General features: G+C 41.6%; 1 protein-coding gene and 1 long non-coding RNA gene across 2 annotated transcripts; both read left to right on the top strand.

The window, feature by feature from the left end:
* The first annotated feature begins 35 nt into the window (after positions 1-35).
* LOC111606614 (NLR family CARD domain-containing protein 3-like) lies at positions 36-10,881 on the top strand. The gene is made up of 4 exons (XM_023327585.1): positions 36-67; positions 1,063-1,135; positions 8,720-8,945; positions 9,089-10,881. Exons 2-4 carry the CDS (start codon positions 1,127-1,129, stop codon positions 10,879-10,881), a joined length of 2,028 nt encoding a protein of 675 aa, XP_023183353.1. The 5' UTR covers positions 36-67; positions 1,063-1,126.
* A 2,559-nt stretch (positions 10,882-13,440) lies between these two features.
* LOC111606616 lies at positions 13,441-15,290 on the top strand. The gene is made up of 3 exons (XR_002752152.1): positions 13,441-14,303; positions 14,390-14,748; positions 14,827-15,290. It is a non-coding gene; the product is annotated as an uncharacterized LOC111606616 (long non-coding RNA).
* Positions 15,291-20,029: the final 4,739 nt, after the last annotated feature.

Here is a 20,029-nt window from a genome sequence, read left to right as displayed (position 1 = left end):
TTAGGAGCAACAGGTCAAAGGATGACATCATCAACTTTAAATCTCCTGGACCTCCACCATCAGAGAGGTGAGCTGTTTCTACCTGCGGTAACCATGGAGACGGAGTCAGTCTGAAATGTTTTCATTCCAACATGTTTGTTTCTATGTTCATATGTGAAGCGGTGTGTGTTGGATGTTCTCCAGAACCACAGGAGGCGTCCTTGATGCTACATCATGTTTAACTGATCTGGCTGCTTTGGGCCTCATTGATTAATCACCATCATTAAACTCTTTTCTCTGGTTAAAGTGAAATATTTAGTCTAGAGTGCAGCTCACTCTGATTGTTGATGAGCTCACTGGACTGGATCGGACCTCTCCAATACTCATAATGACAGAATCAAGGTCAACATGGAACCAACAGTTTTTCTTTCCTTGTTACTGAACCGTTTTGTCATGTCTGAAAGTCTTCCTCGGTTCTAGTGATGAAGAGTTTTAGTCCTTCTCAGCTGTAGGACGAACAATGATTTGTATTTTAACCAGTGACTTCATGTTGTTCCCTATCTGTGATCTTCAGCACTTAAACATTTCAGAAATGATTGTGAAACTTAAAAACCTAATGAATATTTTCAGAAATGCTCTGCTGTGACTCTGTCAATATATTTTTATTAAACTGGTTTGTTGCTACAACAAGCAGAAATCAAAGGCAAACAAAAATCCTCTCAGTTTTTACTTTAGGTGTTTCAACATCTGTCCAGTAGTTTCTGCCAATTCTGGAGGCTCAAATGAAAGAAAACCTGAGAGCTTCTGTTTCTGGCCTGGTTTACATCCAGTCACATGGAAATGAATTCTTAAATCTGCTGACTGAGTTTGAAGTCCCAGTTCAAGATCCACTTGTCAAAATGTCTACTGGGAGATTCTGATGTTACTGGTTTTTACTTTGTCTTCCTCTTTTCAACTTTTCTCATTGCGTTTATGCAGTGATCTGTTTTTATGTTTAAATGATTTTACTGTGAAGCTCTTGGTGATTTGATCTATGAAATCTGCTGTATCAATATTTCCTAATTGTTCCTGGTTCCTCCTCAGAGTGGACCAGGACCAGCAGAGCTCAGAGGTTCCCAGGGGTCCGTCTGCCCAGCAGCTGGACTCCATGTTTAAGGTCTGTACATGAATCAATCACATTTCAGCAGCAAAGCATTTCAACAAGCTTTACATCATAACAGACACAAAAACACAGAGTTATGCAACATAGAATCAACAATCAAAACATGACATTTAGTCAAGTTCTAACATTAAATTCATAATTTATTATGTTTTAAATAAAACTCTAACCAGCTGCTTTTAGTCTAGATTTAAAGGATCTCAGTGTTTCAGCTGTTTTACAGTTTTCTGGAAGTTTGTTCCAGATGTGTGGTGCATAGAAGCTGAATGCTGCTTCTCCTCGTTTGGTTCTGGTTCTGATGCAGAGCAGAACCAGAACCTGAACCTGAGGGGTCTGGAAGGTTGTGTTGTTGCGCAACGCCTCCCCTCCCCCTTCTCTCACTCTCTACTTCTCCTTCTGAGAGGGGAGATACGTTGAAATTCATTTTTGTCTGCTAAATAACAAACACATTAAAGTTTATTCATGGTGTTTTTCATTTTGTTTTTAATGCAAGAATATTACCAGCAGTCTGGCTGGTTATCTGTCCCACTCAGACAATTTGTGGAACATGCAGCAATTATAATCTGTGCTGCCTTTTGGTTTTAGACCCACAGCCTCCAGATGGCGCTGCTGCGCTGTAACATGATGATCCATTAGGTTGTCCTGCTGCTCTAAACTGGCATTGCTGAGGATATTTGACATCTATGTTATTATTATTTTTTTAATGTTCCAAATATTTGACCAGTCGTGATTTTTGTCATATCTATCTATCCTCGGCATATTGTGCATATTTTGGACTTTTAACAAGTTGCTGAGCTCAGGGCTCCTGCAGCTGTACGCACTGTGTACCTTAGATTTTCCTTTAAGTGAAACAGACAAGAATAATTTTTGAAATTTTTTTATTATCTAACCCTCTTTACTATTTAGAAGAAAAAACTATCTATTGTGTCAAAACATCTTGTACGTAGCCAGTCTATGTGAGTCCATGGAGCTGCTCACAAAGCCTAAATGTTATTGGTCAGTTTACTTTTGTAAATTTGGCAGCTTGGCGCTTTTTCTGTAAGCTAAAAATGAACAAGAGGAGTTTGAATCCTCCCGTGGTTGTAAGATTGGTTGTTTAGATCCTGCCAGAGCTTTTTACCGTGTGTGCAGTTCTGGCAGGTCGCCGGTTTATAAGCTTTTTGTGTGTGTGTGTGTGTGTGTGTGCGTGTGTGTGTGCGCGTGTGTGTGGTTGTGTGGTTTGGCGAACTGAAGAGCTGACGGTTTCCCGGTTTTACAACTGTTTAACTTGCTACTGGTCGTTCACATCAATGATGTAATGATGACAAAACCTTCATACAAACTCGATGTTTTAATACCGTCGATCTGTATTCAGCTGTTCTCAGGTCTGTCATGATCTGTGTTTTGCTGTGTGTTTATTTTGAGTTTCCTGTGTCTCTGTGTTGTCCTGTTCTCCCCTTGATTAGTTCCCAGGTGTTTCTTGTTCCCTGATTACCCCCAGTGTATTTAGTGTCACCTGTGTGTCTGTTCTTTGTCTGGTCCTCGTCTAATGTGCGTTCTATCTTTCGTGTTGTGCAGTCGTGTTTATGGTGGCTACCGGCGACGAGCCCTGGCTTCCGCTCAGCCGTGCTGCCCATTGCTGGACTGTGTTTGTTCTTGATTAAAATCAATCATTCCTCTTACCTGGGTCTGCTGCGTCTGCCTCACCACCTCTCACCACCAATTCATGACAAGGTCGGCTGCAGACATTTATCCTCTTTTACATTTTTCCAGACTCCAGTTTGGAAAATAGAATAAAGTCCATTCCACCATCTAAATGCTCTGTGTAAAGCTGCCTTCTGCATCTTCCTCCCCACTGACAACTTAACATTTATTCCTGATTATTTTCCACCAAATCTCTATGACCGCAGCGCATTTAATAGCAAACAATCATCAGATCAGCCAGACCGCAGCACATGGTAGACCCAAAATGTTTCCTCCAGGTTAGAGATGTTTACTGTTTATTAAGGGACAAAATGCAACAAACCCACTGAACTGATTGACAGGAGCCATCATATCAATTGAACAAATGCCTGACATTCAAAGTGCGTAACAGAGGAGACAAACACCCCATGACCCTCCACCTCAAAAATGAATCCGGCGCCACTGTGTGCATTTCTCCATGGAGATTTCTTCCTACCAGACAACTTTCCCTTTATTGGAATCAATAATATCTGAAACTTTAGACTGAAAATCATCTACTAACTCATCAACATCATTACAGCTTAAGGGTGAGGAAGAAGAGTAGATTTGATTAAAAGTTTCTGCTGTGTTTTCAGTGAGAGAACGTTTTGTGATGGTTGCTGTTTGTCCAAGTGGGTTAAAGGATAAAGAACTTTCAAAGATAACAGGAAGTGATGCGACAGGCGACATCAGTTACAGAGACATTGGAAATATTCACAGCCTTACTGATAACCAGGTCCAGTGTGTGTCCTTGAGTGTGTGTTGCTTGTTTGACATGTTGTGTTAGACAAAAAGTCTCTAAAATATTAGCGAGCTTTTTTGCCCCTCTGTCTTGGGGGTTGTCAACATGAATGTTGAAATCACCGACAATTATTAAACAATCATAATCAATACATATGAGAGATAGAAGTTCATTCAAGTCAGTAAAGAAATTTTCCACAAAAGTTGGAGTTTTGTATAAAGTTACAGTCAAAGTTCGTTTGTGGCCTTTAACCTCAATTCCAAGATACTCAAAAGAGGTGAAGAGACCCAAAGAGATTTTACTACAATTTATGGTATTTTTAGATATTGAAGCCACGCCTCCTCCTTTTTTATGTTTTCTATTCTCATTGAAGAAATTGTAGTTAGGAGGCGCAGATTCAATTAGTACGATCGATTCTGTAGCTCCAAAGTGACAACTCTGGCACGGCTTTCTTAAGACGGGCTCTTTATTTTTTGCCGTGAAAACTACAGAAATAAAACACAAAGCTTTAGACATAGATACATTTACAAACAGACAGGTGACACGTGCTTTGACAAAAAGGTTACCTCGTGGCCGCCTGCCACTTCGGAGGTCTTTAACCGAATCATTTGTCGTTGTTCACTCTAAACCAAAATATTAAGCAATTAAAAAAACCATTAAACACCATAACCAATAAATTCACAAAACATTATAAACATAACTACAAAATACCTTGACAACAGGACATGAGGCTGCTACACATAGCTCTGGCACGGGCTTCTGCTTCTTCTATGGTTATTTAAGTCTCGCAGCCTCACACATGCACACAAATCTCGCGATAACATTTGACAAAAAATGATTTGACACAAAATAAAATACAACCATTTAACACAAATCTTAAAACGTGAACCAAACAACTTAAAATACATTATTCTATCTTTTAGAAATAAACATACATTTTTTCAAGAAATAAACAATTTTATTGACACTTACAGGTTCATTATTATTCAACCATGTTTCTGTCAGAAACATAACATGGATATTATGCTCAGTGATGAAATCATTAATTAATAGAGCTGTAGCACAGAGAGATCTGGGCTTTAAAGTTTAAAGTAGTTTTAGTGACTTGGAGGCCAAAAGTTCTTCAGTCTGAGGTTTGAACTAAGACCGCTGTATTTTGTATTTTTGTTTTTTGTAAATTTTCTTGTAGTGATCCGGACAGGGCCGGCCCCAGCCTCCATGGGTCCCTGAGACAAATGTGGTTTTGGGGCCCTCTGGTTCTGCTAACAATGTGGACCGGCTGCAATCAGCAGTCTGATCATTAGGTCATTCACACACCTGCCATAAACTTATTACATCTCTGGCAGTGGTTTACATTATAAACATGTATAATATAGGATACATTTATTGACCAACTGATTTATTAACCAGTTGATTTCTGGGAGCCGATTTCCTTCATTTTGGGGCATCGTGATTGGCCGATACTTACATGTGAAGCTGATCTTATCTTCATCAGCAAAGGTTTATAAATCATCTCTGTCCTCTTCTGCTCTGCAGTGAGACGTTAGACTGACAGACCCACCAGGTCTGAACGTTTACAGCTAACAATATTCACCTCATTGTTACCAACTCAGTGACTTTCTTGCTACATTTAGCGACATTTAAAAATTCATTTCAGCCAAAATCTAAATCAGCAGGTCAGGCTTTTTAAAGATTGGTAACCAGGGATCGGCCAGAAAACTGCAATCGGTGCAGCTCTATACATATTCATGACATTCTTTGATTAAATTCATTTCTCTTAAGCGTTACTCCAACAGCTAAAAATGTAATTCATACCAGGTGAGACTTTCTCCCCTGAGAATGTGGACCGGTACCGGTACCGGACTGATTCTGAGCCTTCAAATGATTTTAACAGAAGTTTCTCATAACTTGGAAGTTGATGTAAAAATAATGTTTTTAGCCACTAAATGATTTTGCTCAGCAGCAAACAACATAGAGCAGCTCATCATGTAGCAGCTTGTAGCCTGACGGAAAAACATTTATCTAACAATGTCAAACATTGACAAGTTTTAATTATTGTTATCAACCAAAAATACCTCAGAAATATCCAGAGCCACCATGAGAATCAACTCATTTAAAGTTTAAACTCAGTTTCACACAAACACAAAGACCCTAGCATAAATGTTTGGCTGTTGAACTGGACCGTTCTATTAATGTTCTATTAGTAGCTTTATTAATCTTTTACATTTCCTGAGGGAGTCTTCCCAAGGGATCAATAAAGTACAAGTCTAAGTCATTACATTACATTACCAAGGCTCATTAAAACCTTTATGTTTTTATATTCTTTTTTTCTTTTCTCCCCCTCCCTGAAGGATAAGTCCTTTTTTGAGACATTGTTTTGCTTGCTTAACTTCTGACCGGAGCTACGTCTGGATGCTCACTGCTCTCTGCACGGCAGCTCATGTTACCGGCGAAGAATGCGGTACCTACCACAGCCACCAGGGCTCCCCAAGAGCAATTTCTTTATTTTCACTTTATCAATAAAATTATAATTTCTACATACCTTATCAAATATATATATTATTGTATAGACAAATCACTTCATAGTGAAATGGAACAAGTGCAGCGAATGACATTCACTGCACTTGTTCGCTCCCACCTCAAAAATGAATCCGGCGCCACTGTGTGCATTTCTCCATGGAGATTTCTTCCTACCAGACACGACCTTCACTTTAATGGAATCAATGATATCTGAAACTGTAAACTGAAAATCATCATGGGTTTTTGATATTATATTGACATAGAAATTATTACTAAAAAAAAATAAAAATCAGCTCACCAAGGGGGCCCCTTGGTGGCCTTGGGGGCCTAAGCGGCTGCTTAGTTTGTATATGCTTTGGGCCAGCCCTGGATCCGGACAGGTAATGTCTTGTTCTGCAGTGTCGGGGGGCGAGACACATTCTGAAGGAAGACATGTGTAAAGATAAAGTCTGGACCCCGGCCTCAGACCTCAGAAACGCAGAGTGATGGATCCTCTGGGAAGTTAGAGTCAGGTGGCTTAAATGAAGTGAGGTCTGCTACGTGAGCGCTAAGGAGAGACGTCCCAAGTACAACCTGTTGGTTCATTCCATCTGTAAATTTAAGAAACTCTGGTCCAGAAGACATTTCTTCATAGGTATCTTGTGAATCCTGTGAATGAGTTTAGGAGCAGAGAGGGAGGGGGGAAGGAGGAAGGGAACCAGTCGCTCCGCCTCCAGTTGATGTATCAGCTTGTTTTGGCACCTGATAAGCAGAGGGTTCCATCCTAGTCAGAAATTTTTGAACCTGTTCTTCTGAAGCGATGATCACGTTGCTGTCCTTGTTGATAAAATGAAAAAGGTTTGTAGTGAGCAGCTTTATCCCATGTTTATTAAGATTGCATCCGCCTCTTCCAAAAAGGTGAAAGCGCTGCCAATAGATCCAGAGGTTATCGATGAAGGTCACTGAGCTAGCAGAGCAGCTTTTAATCAGCCATTTGTTTATCATGTTCAACCTGGAGTGTTTTTCATCCCCCCATTGAGGTGATTGAATTGGACCACTGAGAAATAACTTCATTTTTAATTTTCCAATAGTGTTTAAGTGATAAAGTCCTTTTTCACAATCTCAGATTGTTGTGGAAAAACTATTTCCAAGCACTGTTCAGGTGAAATCACTCAATCAGGTTGATTCATATATTGTGCACAATACAGAGAGCTTGTAGGTCAATCAATAATGAAGCAGATCTGGGTGAAAAGCTCTGCCAGGCAGAGAAACACATGAGTTTTACACAAAGGATAATGGATCCAAAACAAGGGTCGAGACAGTCTGGTTCTGATGCAGCTGTAGAAAACAACTCCCAGCCTTGCACATGTAACCCAAATAGCTTTATTTTGGTGGGACTATACAGGAACTTAGAATAAACATATAGCAAAATAACCAGCAGATGTGACCTTATTGTAACTTTCCACTTCAGTTTTGCCAGATTGTTGGGTCCAACATGCACAACTAAAGTCTCATTATTTATCTGATCAGTGGTTAGAGAGAGAACTTTGTTGGTTAAATCAGATACAGTGTCACCAGGAAAAGAAATCACTCTCGTTTTCTTGGGATTGCAAACGTGACTGATTCCATTTACTGCCTCATCTCCAACGATAAGCACTCTTGGCATACCTTTCGTTTTCCTGGTAGCCGCTTTGTCCTTTGGGGCTTTAGGGGGTGGATGTGTTGGTCTTTCCTCATTGTTGGTGTTTGAAAGCGAGGTTTCACTCAGAGGCTCAGGCTGGAGTACAGAAAATCTGTTTTTCAGTGGGATTCCCACAGAGTCAGAATGTTTTGAGGCCCGGGCTGGACGCTCTGTCCTTGGGAGCGGGGTCGGTGGAACAGTTTTGGTTGCAGCTGCTTGTTTGTTTTTCTTTGGTGGAGCAGGTGTTGAAGTTGAAGGTGGGTTTCGGCTCAGAGCCGGCCACGCTGATTCGTCCAGGTGAGGGGTTCTCCCTGTCAGTCGCCTCATGGGATCTGCAGGGAGAGACTTTTGTTTCGGCTTGGCACCCTGAGCGTTCCAGGGTGAGTTGCTTGGTGTGGGGCGTACGACCTCTCTGTTGATTTGAGGAAGAGTTGTCTCATTTCCACAGGCAGTGTTGATCTCAATGTTCACTTCCAGCCATTGGATCTTCATTTCTATAGACTGAAGTCGTTGCATAATACTGTTAATGACCCTGGGGTCGGCCGGAGGCATTTTGCCCTGGTTCAACTTGGAAGTGAAGAAAAGTAAGGTAAAAATAAAACTAAGAAAATCCCCCCCAAACCTAATCCATCATAACTGGATTAGGTCAGAATGGATTAGGTTTGAAGTAATCCAGTTATAATGTCGATAATGTCAGTATAACTATAAAACCCGTGATTTTAAAAATAACTCACAGGCAAAGTTATCAGTAAGGATGAGAGAGAGCAGGATAAGATCTTAGGTGTTCACTCCCCTAAGAGCCAAAAGTCATGAATAACTACTTTTCCATGGGTTCTGTTCACACTCATCTCCAGGCTGCATTTTGTAGACCAGAGGATGTCAGTCTGTCCAACGTGGATCTGATGTTTGGCTCCATAATTTCAGTCTGATGTGTCCTTCATCTGTTATTCTGTTCCAGCTGCTGGAGGACAACATTGTCACTTTTGTGAAGAAAGAGCTGAAGAAGATCCAGAACGTTCTGAGTCCAGATGACCCAGAATGTTCAGAGAGTCTAAGAGATGATGAGGAGGAGTTGGAAGGTGATGATGAAGACCAGAGGAGCAGCAGAAAGGCAGTGATGAAGATCATACAGAACTTCCTGAGGAGGATGAGGCAGGAGGAGCTGGTTGACCGTCTGCTGAGCAGTAAGAGGATTTCTACAAAGATTTGACCTGATGGATAAATCACACATTTACTGAAGTCTGATGAGATTGAATCTCATTTATTCAAATTATCTTCAAAAGATGATTTTGTATCCTTTCTGATTTTACTTTTTGTGTTCATTTAGAACATATTGCTGCAGTTTGTGAACATGAACTTAAATCTGGTCTGAAGAAGAAGTTCCAGTGTGTGTTTGAAGGGATTGATAAAGCAGGAAGTCCAACCCTTCTGAACCAGATCTACACAGAGCTCTACATCACAGAGGGAGGGACTGCAGAAGTCAATGATGAACATGAGGTCAGACAGATTGAAACAGCATCCAGGAAACCACACAGACCAGAAACAACAATCCGACAAGAAGACATCTTTAAAGTCCCACCTGGAAGAGACCAACCAATCAGAACAGTGATGACAAAGGGAGTGGCTGGCATTGGGAAAACAGTCTTAACACAGAAGTTCACTCTGGACTGGGCTGAAGACAAAGCCCACCAGAACATCCAGTTCATATTTCCATTCACTTTCAGAGAGCTGAATGTGCTGAAAGAGAAAAAGTTCAGCTTGGTGGAACTGATTCATCGATTCTTTACCGAAACCAAAGAAATCTGCAGCTTTGAGCACTTTCAGGTTCTGTTCATCTTTGATGGCCTGGATGAGAGTCGACTTCCTCTGGACTTCCACAACAAGGAGATCCTGACTGATGCTACAGAGTCCAGCTCAGTGGATGTTCTGCTGACAAACCTCATCAGGGGCAAACTGCTTCCCTCTGCTCTCCTCTGGATAACCACACGACCTGCAGCAGCCAATCAGATCCCTCCTCAGTGTGTTGGCATGGTAACAGAGGTCAGAGGGTTCAATGAACCACAGAAGGAGGAGTACTTCAGGAAGAGATTCAAAGATGAGCAGCAGGCCAGCAGGATCATCTCCCACATGAAGACATCACGAAGCCTCCACATCATGTGCCACATCCCAGTCTTCTGCTGGATCACTGCTACAGTTCTGAAGGATGTGATGGAGACCAGAGAGGGAGGAAAGCTGCCTAGCACCCTGACTGAGATGTACATCCACTTCCTGGTGGTTCAGACCAAAGTGAAGAAGGACAAGTATGATGAAGGAGCTGAAACAGATCAACACTGGAGTCCAGAGAGCAGGAAGATGATTGAGTCTCTGGGAAAATTGGCTTTTGATCAGCTGCAGAAAGGAAACCTGATCTTCTATGAATCAGACCTGACAGATTGTGGCATCGATATCAGAGCAGCCTCAGTGTACTCAGGAGTGTTCACACAGATCTTTAGAGAGGAGAGAGGGCTGTACCAGGACAAGGTGTTCTGCTTCATCCATCTGAGTGTTCAGGAGTTTCTGGCTGCTCTTCATGTTCATCTGACCTTAACCAACTCTGGTGTCAACCTGATGGAAGGAAAACAATCAGCTATCCCTACATTCTTTCACAAATCAAAAATAATATCTCTACACCAGAATGCTGTTGACCGGGCCTTACAGAGTTCAAATGGACACCTGGACCTGCTGCTCCGTTTTCTACTGGGACTTTCACTGCAGACCAATCAGAGACTCCTACAAGGTCTGTTTACACAGACAGGAAGTAGCTCACAGACCAATCAGAAAGCAGTTCAGTACATCAAGGAGAAGATCAATGAGAATGTGTCTGCAGAGAAAAGCATCAATCTGTTCCACTGTCTGAATGAACTGAATGATCGTTCTCTAGTGGACGAAATCAAACAGTCTCTGAGTTCAGGACGTCTCTCCAGAGATAAATTGTCTCTTGCTCAGTTGTCAGCTCTGCTCTTCATCTTAGTGTCATCAGGAGAAGATCTGGATGAGTTTGATCTGAAGAAATACTCAGCTTCAGAGGAGGCTCTTCTGGGGCTGCTGCCAGTGGTTAAAGCCTCCAACAAAGCTCTGTAAGGACACAGATTGTTGCTGAATTTATTGCTGAAAGAGAGAAATCTGATAAGAATGAGTTAAATATTGATTCATATTGTTTAAGGTTTTTTTTAAATAATGTAACAGTTTACAAAAAAAGTAAACATAAATATGTTTGAAATAAGACAGCCCCATCAATATTTCCAAGGAGAACATTAGATACTGGAAAGAAAGAAACATTTTCTGATGAATTTTTCAACATCAGCTTTTTCTGTCTCCTCAGACTGAGTGGCTGTAACCTCTCAGAGAGAAGCTGTGAAGTTCTGTCCTCAGTTCTCAGCTCCCAGTCCTCCAGTATCAGAGAACTGGACCTGAGTAACAACAACCTGCAGGATTCAGGAGTGAAGTTTCTTTCTGCTGGACTGGAGAGTCCAAACTGCAACCTGGAAACTCTCAGGTAAAATGTTCTCACTGCTGGAGAAACCAGTTTTCTGTCCATTAGCTGCTATCAGATATGATGCAGATGTTATTTCTGTAACAGATGTGTCAACTTCTTTTTTCTGAACCTTATTAAGAACCACTTATTTATTTTGTATCTCCATTTCATTTATTGGATTAATGTTTTTAAGTCACACATAAAAATGACAGGCATTTACCAAAATGACTTACAGTTCTATAAAGTAAAATAAACTAAACAATAAAGCAAAGTCACATAAAAATGTTTTAAGAACAAGGTAAAATAAAATAGAAACATAATCTGTAAACTGGCTTTATAGAAGAATGTCAAACTCTGGTATGAATCAAGAGCTAAAGAATAGTGATGGGTGTAGGCGCCGGAACAGGGGGGCCCAGGCGGGCCATTGGCCCCCCACTTTACGGCCCTGCCTGTCCGCTGGTCCAGTCAGACATTTACAGGCTGAACACAACTCTGACAATCCGGTACTGACATCTCTGTGTTTCTATGCAGACAGATAAAACCTGCAGCACTGAGATCTGGACCAAATCTAATCTAAGACTCCAGATCAGAACAATCACCCAAAGGTTTACACACATACAGCAGCTTCGGGTCGGGTTGGGATCATGAACCGCTCTGACATCTGAAAAAAGACTTAGACTCTGATCCGGTCCAGGTCTGAACCAATTCTGCCTAAAAATTAAATGAGATTTATGTATTTGTCACCATTTGTAGAACTGTGGCGATATTTTCTTTCTGATGGCGTTGGGATGAAATAAAAACATTGGGTCCATGTCCGTTTATGGTCCAGACCAAATGCTCACCACACTTTGACCAGAGCAGATCATTTTGGATCAGGTCGAAAAATAATCACATGAATTTGTTTGTTTTTTTTACCTCGTTGCTCTTCCAAAAGCCAATCAGCCATCAGGAGCCATAAATATCGATTGTTACTGATGGTTTTCAGGTCTCTGTTGGATGTTGAAATTCATTTTTGTCTGTTAAATAACAAGCACATTAAAGTTTATTCATGATGTTTGTCATTTTGTTTTTAATGCAAAAATATTCAATCAATTAAATTTTCAATCAAATTTTATTTGTATAGCACAGTGATGCTCAAACGTTTTGAGACCAAGATCTACTTTTTCTCCCACCAGAAGGCTGAGATCTACTTCATGACACGAAGACATAAAAATTGTAAATTAAACTCTATGCAAATAGGATCACAAATAGCAACTTATATGATAACAATATAAAGTAAGTTTGCAGTATCATACAAAAATGGTCAAATGTACCAAAAAAGCTTATAAAATATAATCTGAATAACATTATGTTTTTATGCTATATTCGCATATAACATAAGTCATATGCAAATATACATTAGTTATAGCAGAAATAATAAAGTGATAGAAAACCTAATGCAGTTTCTTCCTCAGTGAGACTCTGTCACTGGAAGTTACTGGTTTCTCAGTCACAAAAATAACCTGAACAGGTGATCAACTCAAAACCACTCCTACCTTTTTACTCTCTCTCTCTCTCTTTGTAGGTTAAGCACACCTGTTACCGTGGCAACCGCCTGCTCTCCGCAAGACGAGCAAAGATTACGTTAAAAACATAACATTCAGTCCGTTACGATATCAAGTTTCCAGGCTTGATATTTATTTCTCGATTATTAATCAGCGCTTCCCTGAACACAGAGATGGTTGATTGACTAGCAGAGCAGGAGTTTAAATTAGCTAGTCGGTCTTTGAGTCGCTTTTTGTTGTTGTTAATGGAACGGAAACTCACTGAATTGCTCAACACCTTGTTGAAACAATTACTGAGAATATTAATTTTAACACATTTTGTTGATTTTTAAAAAATGACCATTCTTTAATGAAGCTACAAACATTTAGGATCTTAGTGAATATTTTGATAAGCGCACCAGAAGAGGAAGTTCTGGTCTCAGCATCCTGGCAGCTTTCAGTTTGTCACCTGCTGCCGAGATCAACTCAAAACCTTTCCGCGATCGACCTATTGATAACCCCTGGTATAGCACATTTCAGCAGCAAGGCATTTCAAAGTGCTTAACATCATATCAAACACAGAAACACAAAGTCATCAAGTGGGGGGTTCTTGCTTTTGCATCCATAAAAGGTTTACCTGTTACACTCCTACTGTGTTATATGGAACAAAATACCTATTGGTATTTTTATTCCCAGTCACGCTCACAATCACACAGCTTAAAATGATGTTAACAGCCTTTCAACGGCCTTCTGGCACAAGGCTCCGTACACCTCTTCCATGGAATTTCGAGCAGGGACTCTGTCGTCCCTCACGGATTTTTTTTGCACTTATATGGTACCTGTTAATGTCTAGAATTTACAAGCAATTTTTGCTGTTACACGCAATAATCCTCAGTCACTCGCCGTTTTTCTTCCGGCACGAGGCTCTGTACACCTCTTTCACGGTGTAATATTGTCAGCAGTCTGGCTGGTTATCTGTCCCACTCACACAATCATTTGTCGCACAATTTGTGGAACATGCAGCAATTATAATCTGTGCTGCCTTTTGGTTTTAGACCCATAGCCTCCAGATGGCGCTGCTGCGCTGTAACATGATGATCCATTAGGTTGTCCTGCTGCTCTAAACTGGCATTGCTGAGGATATTTGACATCTATGTTATTATTATTTTTTTAATGTTCCAAATATTTGACCAGTCATGATTTTTGCCGTATCTATCTATCCTCGGCATATTGTGCATATTTTGGACTTTTAACAAGTTGCTGAGCTCAGGGCTCCTGCAGCTGTACGCTGTTAGGTATCGGGGTTTTTGTTCCTTTTGTGGGGTTTTCTTTTCCTTTTTGTTCGTCTGTGGTTCCGTTATTTATCCACCAGATAGCTCCAGAAGCTGCCTCCCTGGCAGGGCGTACCTGTGGTTCAGCGCACCTGTTGGTCATCATCTAATCACCCTGGGGTTTAAGAGGAGCGCACTGACTGCACTTCTTCGCCTGAGTGTTTGCCAGTAATGGTACCTTGAGCCCACCCGGAGTTACTCTCTGTGCTTCTCCCAGCGAATTTTCTCTGAGTAATCCTTTGTTGCCTTCCTGTTTCCAGGTGTTCCTAGCGACGCTGTGTGATCTCCTCGTAAAGATCTCGTTCTGGCCCTCTGGATAACCCATCCTCATGACGCCGTGGTGAATACCCACTGGTTGCCCGAGTCCCACTTCCATCTCCTCAGTTGGATCTCAAGCCGACCCCGGACCTGCCAGTTAGCAGTAGGACCGCTCCTCTGCCTCCCTCTACGCCTGTACCTACCTGTCCATCCTCCACCGCAGCCTCCACGTAGCTATCCGGAACCACCTCCATCGAGCCGTACTCTGGAATCCAGATCACTGTCCAGGACCTGCAAATTAGGAGACTAACCCCGAGCCCACAGCCTACTCTCTCCCTGCAGTCATTATTCAACATCACAAGTAAGACCGTTCCTGTTTACCCGTGTTGCTCACATTTCCTACAACCTTGAACTCATCATTTTATCTGTTGTCCTTCAGTGCGCCAGCGACTCTGTGATCCTGCCCCCTGGATAGACCCTCATCCATCTTATTTTTCAATAAACATTATACTACTGATTCCTTTACTCCTGTGGTGTTCTGCATGTGGGTTAAAAAACTAGATCCAAACATGACATACGCACTGTGTACCTTAGATTTTCCTTTAAGTAAAACAGAAAAGAAGATTTTTTTACACTTTCTTTAATTATCTAACTCTCTTTACTATTAACATTTAGGAGAAAAACAATCTATTGTGTCAAAACATCTTGTACGTAGCCAGTCTATGTGAGTCCATGGAGCTGCTCACAAAGCCTAAATGTTATTGGTCAGTTTACTTTTGTAAATTTGGCAGCTTGGCGCTTTTTCTGTAAGCTAAAAATGAACAAGAGGAGTTTGAATCCTCCCGTCGTTGTAAGATTGGTTGTTTAGATCCTGCCAGAGCTTTTTACCGTGTGTGCAGTTCTGGCAGGTCGCCGGTTTATAAGCTTTTTGTGTGTGTGTGTGTGTGTGTGTGTGTGTGTGTGTGTGTGTGTGTGTGTGTGTGTGTGTGTGTGTGTGTGTGTGTGTGTGTGTGTGTGGTTTGGCGAACTGAAGAGCTGACGGTTTCCCGTATGGACAACTGTTTAACTTGCTACTGGTGGTTCACACTAATGATGTAATGATGACAAAACCTTCATCCAAACTCGATGTTTTAATACCGTCGATCTGTATTCAGCTGTTCTCAGGTCGGCTGCAGACATTTATCCTCTTTTACATTTTTCCAGACTCCAGTTTGGAAAATAGAATAAAGTCCATTCCACCATCTAAATGCTCTGTGTAAAGCTGCCTTCTGCATCTTCCTCCCCACTGACAACTTAACATTTATTCCTGATTATTTTCCACCAAATCTCTATGACCGCAGCGCATTTAATAGCAAACAATCATCAGATCAGCCAGACCGCAGCACATGGTAGACCCAAAATGTTTCCTCCAGGTTAGAGATGTTTACTGTTTATTAAGGGACAAAATGCAACAAACCCACTGAACTGATTGACAGGAGCCATCATATCAATTGAACAAATGCCTGACATTCAAAGTGTGTAACAGAGGAGACAAACACCCCATGACCCTCCACCTCAAAAATGAATCTGGTGCTGCTGCTGACGGGTGTTGGACAAAGATTTAAATGTCCAAACAGTTTATAAATGAAAATGTAAACTATTCCAAAGTTTAGGGGCACAAATTGCAAAAACCCGATCACCTCTGAATTTCATTTTGGATCTAGGATCATCTTAGACAAACTGGTTGACTGACCAAATTACTCTTAGTGCAATGTGCATGTTATAGAAATCACAGAGGTATAATGGGACTTTCATCACTTTAAAAGTAAACAATAAAATCTTGAAGTCAAACCTACAACAAACAGGAAGCCAATGGAGAGAAGCCAGAACTGGAGATAGATTTTCATGTTTTCTATTACCTGTTAAAAGACCAGGTGCTGCATGTTGGCAATACAGAGATGATTCATTTAAGGCAGCATACAAGGCATTACAGTAATCCTACCAAGAGCTAATAACAGCACAAATCACTTTTCAACACATTTTGTTGTAAGATATAACTTCAGCTTGGTAATTTGTGATGGAAGAAACTGGATTTCACAACAGCATTTATCTGTTTGTCTAATCTGTTGCATGATAGATGATGAATTGGTTAACACCAGATTTTTCTCCCTGTCTCCTCAGACTGAGTGGCTGTAACATCTCAGAGAGAAGCTGTGAAGTTCTGTCCTCAGTTCTCAGCTCCCAGTCCTCCAGTATCAGAGAACTGGACCTGAGTAACAACAACCTGCAGGATTCAGGAGTGAAGTTTCTTTCTGCTGGACTGGAGAGTCCAAACTGCATCCTGGAAACTCTCAGGTAAAATGTTCTCACTGCTGGAGAAACCAGTTTTCTGTCCATTAGCTGCTATCAGATATGATGCAGATGTCATTTCTATAACAGATGTGTCAACTTCTTTTTTCTGAACCTTATTAAGAACCACTTATTTATTTTGTATCTCCATTCCATTTATTGGATTAATGTTTTTAAGTCACACATAAAAATGACAGGCATTTACCAAAGTGACTTACAGTTCTATAAAGTAAAATAAACTAAACAATAAAGCAAAATCACATAAAAATGTTTTATAAACAAGGTTAAACAAAATAGAAACATAATCTGTAAACTGGCATTATAGAAGAATGCCAAACTCTGGTATGAATCAAGAGCTAAAGAATAGTGATGGGTATAGGCACCGGAACAGGGGGGCCCAGGTGGGCCATTGTATGTGGCTGCCATTTCCTGTTGGCATGTCAGGCTGAATGGTTGTTCAGTGGGCCGAGACAAGGACGTTGTACTGTTTTTGAGGGGTCCTCGGCATTTGCACCCACCCAGCCGCCCTGTGGCACCGGTGTGGGACCTTTCTCTGGTGCTGGAGGCTCTTCTGTCTCTCCCATTTGAGCCCCTGGCATCAGCAGACCTCAAATGGCTCTAACTGAAGACGGCGTCCCTTTTGGCTATGGTTTCCGCAAAGCGTGTGGGAGAATTGCAGGCTCTCTTGATTGCCGAGCCCTGCTGCCGGTGGAATCCTGGTGGCTGCGGTGTTACAGTGGCCTGATGTAGCATTTATTCCTAAGGTGTCACTGGCGGCTGGCAGTACCCAGCCGCTCCATTTTGCCCGGTTTGACACCGGATGCCCCTCTGATCCACTGTGCCCTGATCTTGCCCTTGAGGCATATATCGGCATCCTTCCAAAAGACGAATAGCCTTTTTGTTTGCTACACTGGCTCACAGAAAGATCAGGCATTTTCTAAGCAGCGACTTGCACACTGGGTTGTGGATTTGATCTCCAAGGCTTATTCCTTGCAGGACCGGCCACTGCTGGCAGGAGTGAAGTGCCACTCTACAAGGGGCATGTCGATTTCGTTTGCTTTCATGACTGGGGTGACGTTGGATGTTATATGCCGTGCGGCCTCCTGGAAATCACCTAGTACCTTTACTTGGTTTTACAGGGTAAATGTGGCTGCACCCCATCCACTTCCAGGAATCCTGGAGCAGCATACCTCTACATCACATTAGGGTGGGTGGTGTAGTGGTTGTCCCTTGAATGTTGCCGATTCCTCGTGACCTTGTTGAAATAAGTCATCCAGTGCTTGAAGCACCACCTCTGGCGGTCAGTAGGGATGAAATAGAACGAAAGTTACTACTGTAACTACGGTTCTATGAGTCCCTGATGACCGGCAGAATGCTTGGTGCCTTGGAATCTCTGCTTCTCGCGAGAAGATTGAGGGATTGAATGCCAGGTGCCATGTGACTATATATGGCACCCCCCGGCAGTTCACAGGTGACTCTAGACCATTCCTCTTTAGGTCCAAAAACAATAACGTCAGTTTTGTTTCTGTTCAGCTGGAGAACGTTTTGGCCCATCCACACATTTATCTGTTCAGTGATTGGATGGTTCCGAGTCACCTGTGTTGTTGCGCAACACCCCCCCCCTCCTTTCTGTCTCTACTCTCACTCTCGTACTTCCTCTTCTGAGAGGGGAGATGTGCTACCAGCTCTCCTTCTAACGGGTTAATTGAGTTTCTTAAATCTGCTGGGATTTACCCTGTCCAGAACTGAAGTAAACTCTGTTTAAACTGGTTTCGAGAAACGATTCACCTGATTTTCTGACGGCCTACATCCAGGTGTCCCACCCTTCTTCCCCCTGTGAATTAGCCAGACTGAGCAGCCTACAGCCAACTAGTTTCACAGAGCACACCTGTTAACGGTCGCTCGTTCTCTATTTTACAACTTGCATTTGTTATTGAACCAGGTAGGTTTTAGTGACTCGGGCGAGTCCCAAGGATGACGTTTTAAATTTGGGCTACCAGCAACCTAAAAACATTTTCCACCTCTTCCTCTCCAGAATCAAACATCACAGCTATTTTACAACCATCAAAGAACTTTAAGGTGACTCATTAACTGAATGTCCACAACATCTTTTAGATTTTCTTTATGCTAAATATTTTATTAGTAAAGCATTTTTGCAAGGGTCAGTACAGCTTAATTCAGTAGCAGAAATAATCAAATAAGTAAAATCAATCATCTAGTCTATCTTTCCCTACTGCTGACACTGAGAACTAAAAAAGGGAACCTTTGAGAGAGACGGACGGAGTTTGGCGTTTCGAACCCCAGACCTGGCCTGATGATGAAGAAGGTGTTGCAGCAGGAGGAGGAAGACGCCGATCGATGAAGGCCAGGATCTCCGCAGGTCTGATGAGCCTCCTCTCCGCATGGATGGTGAGGTCACACAGGACTTGATGCTGGCAGGAAAAAAGGCACCAGTTCTTCATCTTTGTCTTTGGGGTCTGAACCCAGCCGATGAGAGAAGTGCGATTCGAAGCCACATGTTGTGGGCCAGACGGGTTGGTCTCCATGAGAAGGACAGTCTTCGGCTCCGTGGCCCCGGCTCTTCTTCAGCTGCAGAGTTCTTTGTCCATCTCGATCTTGGCTCGAAGCTGCCCGGAGGATCCAACAAAAGGTTCCTCTTTTGCACCCACCTTTTATAGGGTTTATCCACCTTTTGGTGCGTTTTCATTGGCTGTCTGCTTAGACAGATGATCTCATATCCATCACTGTCTTACAGACATTTCCTGATGTCTGAGCTAATGTCTCAGGGTTGCTCAACCTCCTATGTCTCTTGCCTTTCACCTTTTCTCTAAATAAGGCGCTGATCATCTCTGCTCTCCTATAGTTCCCCTTTTTCCCTTCCTTTCACCTTTCACCTACCATCTACCTCCAACATATCAGTGATGTTTAATTGCAGTTACACCTTTTACCCCATTTCAAGTTCAATGTCAAAATCACATTTATCACATTTATTTTCTTTAGCTTCTCTGATTTATCATTCATTTATAATTTTATAACTTATTAATTACTCTGATTATAATCCTAATGTGAGTTATTACAGATGTTTTCTAAAATGAAACCAAGAATAATACATGATTCTAATTATTTAATACTAAAGTTACAGTTACTTGTTTTTCTTGTAAGTGTTCTCACAAGTGTACGTGTAAATATTATTACAAGTAAACCAATATTAATATAAGTATTTTACTTTGAATCTTATGAAATTACTCAAAATGTTTAGATTACATTCTTTAAAACTTTCATGCTTTAAACTAAGGAATAGTCTCAGCTATTTT

Source organism: Xiphophorus maculatus, chromosome 22, assembly GCF_002775205.1.
Source record: "Xiphophorus maculatus strain JP 163 A chromosome 22, X_maculatus-5.0-male, whole genome shotgun sequence".
NCBI classification, from domain to species: domain Eukaryota; kingdom Metazoa; phylum Chordata; class Actinopteri; order Cyprinodontiformes; family Poeciliidae; genus Xiphophorus; species Xiphophorus maculatus.
This window is presented reverse-complemented; position numbering and strand designations above follow the sequence as displayed.